Raw genomic sequence first — 8,054 nt, 5'->3', positions numbered from 1 at the left:
CCCTCCTCATCTCCCCACATCCCCACCCACTCACCCACCCACTCATCTACCCCCCCACTCACCCCCCCACTAACCCACCCACCCAAACACCCACACCCCCCAACAGCCCCCCTCACACTCACCCATACACCCTCATACTCATCTACCCCCCACACCTCCCCACACACTCACCCATCCACCCACATACTCATCCACCCACCCACCCACCACAGTCATCCATGCACCCACACTCATCCACCCACACACAGCCCCATACACTCATTCATCCACTCAACTGTTTACCTATTTCTTGTAGTGATCTTCTGGGTCAGTTTCCCTACTTCCAAGTTGTAGCAGCCTTTAAAGTCTTTCCTTCCCTTCCTCATCGCTCCAGTTCCTTGTCACACTGACCCTCACTCAAGATTACAGGGTTGGATGATGAGATGGCTCAGTGGTTAAGAGCACTGGTTGTTCTTGCAAAGGGACTTGGGTTTGATTCCCAGCACCCACATGGCAGCTAACAACTGTCTGTAACTCCAGTTCGGGATCCAACACCCTCTTCTGACCTCCACAGGCATTGCATGACATGGGTACGCTTACATACATGCAGGAAATACACTCATACACATGAAATAATTTTTAAAAATTATTTCACAGGGGCTGGAGAGATGACTCAGTGGTTAAGAGCACTGATTGCTCTTGCAGAGGACCCAGGTTCGATTCCCAGCACCCAAATGGTGGCTAACAATCACCTATAATGCCAGTTCCAGGGGATCCAATGCCTTCTTCTGACCTCCTCAGGCATTGGACAACACAGGTGCACTTACATACATGCAGACTGTATACTCATACACATAAAATAATAAAATATTTTTAAAAAAGATCACAGGGTCGGGGCTGGAGAGATGGCTCAGTGGTTAAGAGCACTGACTGCTCTTGCAGAGGACCCAGGTTCGATTCCCAGCACCCACATGGCAGTTACGAACTGTCCTTAACTCCAGTTCCAGGGAATCTGACGCCCTCTTCTGACCTCTTTGGCATTGCATGACATGGGTGCACTCACATGCAGGCAATACACTTATGCACATAAAAATTAAAAAGATCACAGGGTCTTACTATGTAGTCCAGACTGGCCTCAAAATTATGGAAATCTTCGTGCCTCCCAAATGCTAAGATTATAGTTATGAGCCACCATGTCTGGCACTCAAAATCATAATCTGCATTCATTAATTTAATATATTTATTTTGGTTTTTAAAAAGTTTTATTGCATTTTATTGGGAAGGGCACGTGTGTGGAGGTGAGAGAATGACTTGCAGGAATGGGTTCTTCCCTTCCACCATGTGGATCCTGAAGGCTGAACTCAGGTTGTCAGACTTGAAGGAAAGAGCCTTTACCTTCTGAGCTCATCTCACCGGCCCTTAGTTTGTGTCATGAGACAGGGTCTCATGAAGTCCATGCTAGCTCCAAACTCCTGATCCTCTTACCTCTGCCTTCAGAGTGCTGGGATTACAGGTGGCCACCATCATACCCTGCAAGATCCTAATCTTTAAATGAGTCTGCTTCTGATCTCTCCTGGCTCAATATATCCCAAGTACCATTGCCAAATTAATCTCCCAAGTGCTCTTGAGTGACTACAGATTGCCTGCAGCATCCTGTCTGAATTTCATGGTCTAACTACAAGACTCATGCCTTACATTGTGATTTCATCTTTTGGAGTTAATGGTTTGGGGAGAGCATTTTATTTTATACATCAAAATAATTTTAATTTTAAAATAATTTTTAAAATAAAATTTATTTTGGCAGTGTTGGGAATTGAACTTAGAGCCTTGGGCATGTTAGGCAAGCACTGTACCAATGGACAATGCCCCTAATCCTCCAGATTTTTTTTTTTTTTGGCCTTTTTGAGACAGAGTCTCCCTGTAGCCCCAGCTGTCCTGGAACTCACTGTATAGACCAGGCTGGCCTTGAACTCACAGAGATCCTCCTGTCTCTGCCTCCCGAGTGCTGGGACTACAGGCATGTGCCACTACACCTGGCTAGAATATATTATTTTAATCCATTAAGAGTTTTCAACTAGTATGTATTGTTGTGTATGTGATTTTTCTAATAGCTTGTGTTTGACAGTGTGTGCTGGAGTGGGGCTGAGCCTCCAGGGCTCTTGGTCTAGGTGCTGACTGGAGTGGGGGCAGTCATTCTGGAGTAAGCATCATTTCCGTTACACTCTGGCCTCGGCTCTTCTGCCTTTCTTCAGATGGATACATGAAAGTGTGAAGGAAGGTGGCTCTCCCTGAAGCAGATATCACAATGGCAGCGTCTCAGAGCTCAGAGGGCCTTATAGGTTTCATCCGTTTATCCATTCATCTAGTGGTCCAGCTACCTGCTCATCTATCCAACCCTTGATTGGCTCCAGGCCATAAACTGAGCTGGGAGGGCATCACTGGACAGTCTCACGTCCTTTGGGAAGGGCATTAAAGTCTTTGTCTTATTTCCAGTCTCCCACAGCCTCCTTTCCACAGCTTTCTAGGTAAGTCCTATGCTTCCTCCCTTACAGCGAGACCACTCCAGCCCCAGAGGGAACCAGCCCATCAACCTGAACCATTATGCCACCAAGAAGAGTGTGGCCGAGAGTATGCTGGATGTGGCACTCTTTATGTCCAACGCCACGCGGCTGAAAGCGGTGCTGGAGCAGGGGCCGTTCTCTCAGTACTACACAGTCCTCATCACCCTCATCAGCATCTCTCTGCTCCTGCAAGTGATCATTGGAATCCTCCTGGTGGTCATTGGTGAGGAACCCAGCCTGGAATCAGGCTTTTTGCCTCGGCGCCCCCTGGTGGTGGGAAAGACCCTTGCATTGCACAAGAAACTTCCCAGCCATAGGCTAACCCAAAAGTCCAAGTTATAGCTCCTTCACTAGCAGGGTGCTGCCTGTCCTATATCCCTGTGTCTCATGGGTCGGCACTCCTTGACAGATGCTGACTGTCCCCACTAACTAGTGGCAGAGTTCCTTATAGCCTTTTTTACTGTGAGCAAACACATCTTTAGAAGAGTATTTTAGTTCTCAATTCCCATTCTATGAAACAGCATAAGGATGTTCCCAAAGTCATTTTAGCCCATTGACTACCATCTTGGTTTCTTCCCTGTAGGTCTCCAAAGCCAGGTTCTCTCCAAACTAGTGAGTTTAGGAAGGAATACTCCAGGCTGCAGCCCCACTCTAGTGACCCTCACCCAGACTCTCCTCTTCCCAACAGCACGGCTGAATCTGAATGAGGTAGAAAACCAGTGGCAACTAAACCAGCTCAACAATGCTGCCACCATCCTGATCTTCATCACTGTGGTTATCAATATTTTTATCACTGCCTTTGGCGCACACAAGACAGGCTTCCTGGCTACCAGGACCTTGAGTAATCCTGTTTAATCCCAGCCTAGACCCAGGTGAGGTAGACGCCAAGAGGCCTCAGGTGCTAGAGCCCCCCACTGGCCCTTCTCTACCTCTGGGGATTGGAGTAAGTGGGAAGGCCTGTAGGCTTAAGGACCAAGGGGTCTCTGAACAGTTGGCACAGGGACTCCATGAGCCTACCCTGAGCCCTTTGCTCTAAAGGGGGTAACTATCCTTCAGTTCTTTTGTTTTTGTGTTTAGGCAGGGTATCATGTACCTGAGGATGACCTTGAATTCCTGATCCTCCTGCCTTCACCTTTCAAGTGTTGGGATTACAGGTGTGCCAAAACAGCCAGTTTGTAGGCAAAAGTTTCCCCCAGTTTGGGATGGGGTGGCAGCCCAGTGTGGTTAGTGGCTGGCTCTGGCCTGCTGGCAAGATGCAGATGTGGCATTTCTCCTTGGTGTTGTCTTGCAGTACCTGCTACTCAGATTATATGAGCCAGCAATAGTATCCAGTGACCTGGGAGATGGCTGGAAAAGGCATTTCAGACCCCACTCCAGAGCTGCTGAATCCCACATTTTTAACATCACCTGGTGGGCTGGGTGCAAATCCAGTCCAAGGAGTAAGCCCATTGCCTCTGATCTACTTCCCTACAGGAGCCAGATCTGGAATCAGCCCCTTTTGTCTCTGACCTCCCAGGCTACCAGGCACTTTCCAGGAGAGCTTCAAGGGCCATGGAGAGGCCTCTGCTTCCTGCCTGCAGCACCCGAATTAAGCTGTGATATTTTACTGGTTGGCATGATTTGCATTTGCCTCTGGAGACGAGTTCAGACTGGACAGCCAGTCTTTTCTCCAGCAGCAGTAGTTCAGTCTGCTAAGGCCGAGTTTGCACAGCCTACACACTCTGGTTCTCATTCCACTGCACTCTTTCCTGCTGCTCCAGTCCTCACTTTTCCCCTTCTGTAAAATGGGAATCTGGCTGTTTATAAAGATCTCTGAAAATCCAGTGAGTCATTCTTGCTGTCTTTAGTCATAAAGGCTCTCAATCCAGGCTGGTGTGTGGATGCCCTTTTATCGGTGTCCTGAAAAGAACTTGTCTTCGGTACGTCAAACATGATGGATCCCTCAGTTTTGGGTCGATGACTACACACATGAGCATTTTTAGTTTTTATTTTATGTGTATTTTGCCTGCATGTGTATATGTACACCCATGTGTGCAAAGCCTGAAGAGGCCAGAGAGGGTGTTGGATCCCCTGGAATTGGAGTTACAGATGGTTGTTAGCCACCAAACCAAGGTCCTCTGCAAGAACAGCCAGTCCTCCACCTCTCCAGCCCCACACGTCGTTTTAAGATTCTACTAGAAACCTAGTCTAGTTTTTACACCAATGGTGTCTCTTAGATGTGTTTTTTTGTTTGTTTGTTTGTTTGTTTTTTGAGACAGGGTCTCCCTGTAGCCCCAGCTGTCCTGGAACTCACTATGTAGACCAGGCTGGCCTTAAACTCACAGAGATCTACCTGCCTCTGCCTCCCGAGTGCTGGGATTAAAGGCATGCGCCACCACACCTGGCTAGATGTGTTTTCAGATTAAAAATTTGGGGCTGACAAGATGATTCAGAGTGTAAAGGTACTTGCCACCAACTCTGACAGCCTGAGTTCAACTCCCAGAATCCATATGGTAGGAAAGAACCAACTTCCCCAAAGGTGTCTGCTGACCTCCACATAAGTGTTGTGGCATATGTACCCACGTGTATGTGTATACATACATAATAAATGAATAAATCTAATTTTTAAAAAAAGGAATACAAATTTTAAGTTGGGTGTGGTGGTATACACTTGTAATCCCAGCACCCAAGAGGCTGTCAGAAGGATAATGAGTTCATGGGCTTCATAGCAAGACCTTGTCCCTTAAAATAAACAAAAACAAAAAAATTCTTTTAATTGCCTAGGCCAAATATAACTTGGAAGCTCAACTTGTACCTGTGAAGTACAACAGAGCATCTTCAGCTCAAGCAGAAATGATTTTTAAAATATTTATTTTGCCGGGCATGGTGGCTCATGCCTTTAGTCCCAGCACTCGGGAGGCAGAGGCAGGTGGATCTCTGTGAGTTCAAGGCCAGCCTGGTCTACATAGTGAGTTCCAGGACAGCTGGGGCTACAGGGAGACCCTGTCTCAAAAAGACCAAAAAAAAAAAATATTTATTTTGAGAGAGTCTTACCAAGTAGCCCAGGCTGGTCTTGCACACCTGATCTTTCTCCCTCAGTGTCCCAAGGGCTGGGATTACAAATGTGAGCAACACTGATCTAGCCAAGAGCACTACCTCCACTAGCCTGGTCTGCTATGAGATGAGACCCTTGGACAGGACAATGCCAGGCCCTTCCAGAGACCGCCACAGCAGAGAAGTCTGTTCTTTCTATCAGCAAATACCAAGCTAGGAGTAAGGGCAGAGGGTGCTGGACACAATCCTTAGCCTGTCTATGAGGGGCAGACAGCTGAAGGACAGGGATGTGATTCCTTGGCTCTTCCACTTGACCCTTCCTACCATGAATGGGCAACAGGAAAACAGTCATTTGTTTTCTAAGACACTGTATTTAATGCTTTCCTCTGCCCTCCCCCCACCCAGCATATCCCTACAGAGTAGAGGCCAAGGCAGGACCTTCCCCTTAAGGCAGATGGTGAGGAGGTACATCAAACACAAGGCACTAGAATGGGAGGGGGAGGGGGCAGGGTGGGGAAGGACTGGATGATTCCTAGTCCTCATAAGTTGGAACAGGAGGGCTGCTGGGACTGGTTTGTGACCCTAGAAAGAAACCCAGCACCCCAACTACCCAGTTGTCCCAAGACAACTTCCTATGTGCCCTTTCTAGAGGGCAAAAGGCCTGAGCAGAGCCCAGAAGTCACAGGCCACTAACAGAACCACCCTGTCCTCCTGATTGCTTAGAGGAAGACAGGGACTCCCTACCACCCAGAGGGCTCTGTGTCACATGCTGTGAGCCAAGCTCTGTTCCAGGCACTTGAAAGGCCCAACAGATGGAACCTGCAACTCCACATGGTGGTCAGGCTCTGTGGAGTGGCCTCTGGGCCCTGCTGCACAGCCACAAGCCCCTTCTCACAGCAGAGAAGCCCTGTGCTAACCTCCCTCCACAGACTCTGAGTTCAAGACCCAGCATTCAATGCACTACTGGTGAATTCAGCAGCAGCAGTAGAAAAGTCCCCAGCCAGGAAAGCACTGGGATCATTAGTGCAAGGTAAGTATGTGACATCAGGTGACAGAAGGGTGGCCATAGAAAAGACCAAGGGCTGTTGTCCCTGAAACTAACCATCTTTCAGTTTCTCCTTTGCCTTCCTACACCTCACTCTGTCCCTTATTCAATGGTCAGGTCTAGGGTTCACCTTACTCTTACTCTTCTTCCCTTCAGGGCCAGGCGGCTGGGGCTCCCTCTGCAGGAAGGCAAGGCCACTTGGGAGGATGGGCCCAGTGCCTACCAATTTCCATCTCCCAATACCCTACTGCAGCAAAATGCCACCAGTTCTGGGCTTCCGGTCTGAAGTTCCCTCTACTCAGAGACGTTACGTTAATGCCCCACCAGGAGAGATGTGCATGTTTGGAAGGCACGAACCTGGGCTGGAAGTTCTCCACGTGGGACCCGCACCTCAGAAAGGAACAGTGCCCAAGGGATGCACCTTTATATACAAGTGGGTCTGAGGTCTGCAGTGCACAACTTCACCCCTCAGTCAGCACTGGGTCTAGACAGCAGTTTTGGTTTTCTGTTAAAAAAGTACTCCCTCCCAACCAAATAAAATTTGTCCAGCTGAAGTTTCCAGTTCATGGTCAGCACTCCTTGTCAGGAGCACCAGGGCTGCTGGAATGCACCTTTGTGGACAAGGATAGGATTACTCAGCAGGTCTTCTCTTCCTAACCTCACTGAGCATCCTCTGGAGCCCTTCCATCTGTCAAATGAACGAGCGGTCAAGGAGCCTTGGCACCGGTCCCTGCCTGGAGGGACAGCTCCTGGTGGAGAGGGCAATTCGTGCTGAGGCCTCTGCTCCCCACACTCCCTCCTCCAGTGGCGAACAGGGCACCTGAGAGCAACTGTCAGCCAAGAAGCTGTAAGAAGCTGTCCCTGGGGATCACCGCATCCTCATTTGGCGGCGGTTCCACATGCCTCGCTTGGAATGGAAGTGGTGGAAGAAGCTCCTGAGCGAGAGCCGCTCCACTTCCAGGCCTGCTTGGAGGATCCTGGAGGAGAGAAGGCAGCATGAACCAGCAGTATGCATCCAGCAAGCACCTGGGAACAGCCAGGGCCCATGAGGAACCCACCCTTACTCATTGGCGTCAGACCCCGCTTTCCCTCCTCTGGTCACTTCCCATGGGGCAAAGCAAGTGCAGTAGAGCCAGTCAGCCTGGGGCTGCAATCCCAGCTCTGTGACTTGGAAACTCATGTGAATAAAAGACTGTTCCCTATCTCTAGATGAGGACAATAATTTTATAATGTCTTTATAGACCTCCCACAACACACACACACACACACACACACACACACACACACACACACGCGCGCACGCGATGATGGATTTATAACACTCAGCACAGTTCCTGGCACATACCAACTGCTCAGTTACTGCAGTTCCATTACAGTAGCTTGTGGAGGCAGGGGACTGGACCTGGAGAAGCCATCCAGACTTTCCCCTGTTCCTT

At 49.1% G+C, this 8,054-nt stretch overlaps 2 protein-coding genes across 5 annotated transcripts in view; one reads left to right on the top strand and one right to left on the bottom strand.

Annotated features, from left to right (window-relative positions):
* The window catches only part of Ninj2 (ninjurin 2), a 114,854-nt gene extending 107,766 nt beyond the window's left edge, over positions 1 to 7,088 (top strand). The window contains exons 2-4 of one of the 3 annotated variants that reach the window (XM_008839721.3): positions 2,532 to 2,763; positions 3,229 to 3,412; positions 6,775 to 6,816. In XM_008839721.3, the coding sequence (XP_008837943.1) occupies positions 2,532 to 2,763; positions 3,229 to 3,395 (399 nt within the window). In that variant the 3' untranslated portion in view covers positions 3,396 to 3,412; positions 6,775 to 6,816. Of the gene's footprint in view, positions 1 to 2,531; positions 2,764 to 3,228; positions 3,413 to 4,013; positions 4,344 to 6,774 lie in introns of those variants that run through there. The other 2 variants (XM_008839720.1, XM_008839719.3) reach the window with 2 other exon arrangements.
* A 364-nt stretch (positions 7,089 to 7,452) lies between these two features.
* The window catches only part of B4galnt3 (beta-1,4-N-acetyl-galactosaminyltransferase 3), a 115,529-nt gene continuing 114,927 nt past the window's right edge, over positions 7,453 to 8,054 (bottom strand). For both annotated transcript variants that reach the window (XM_029566808.1, XM_008839717.3), the window contains exon 20: positions 7,453 to 7,595. In XM_029566808.1, the coding sequence (XP_029422668.1) occupies positions 7,487 to 7,595 (109 nt within the window). In that variant the 3' untranslated portion in view covers positions 7,453 to 7,486. The remainder of the gene's footprint in view (positions 7,596 to 8,054) is intronic.

Source organism: Nannospalax galili, unplaced genomic scaffold (genome assembly GCF_000622305.1).
Source record: "Nannospalax galili isolate Female #2095 unplaced genomic scaffold, S.galili_v1.0 scaffold199, whole genome shotgun sequence".
NCBI classification, from domain to species: Eukaryota; Metazoa; Chordata; class Mammalia; order Rodentia; family Spalacidae; genus Nannospalax; species Nannospalax galili.
This window is presented reverse-complemented; position numbering and strand designations above follow the sequence as displayed.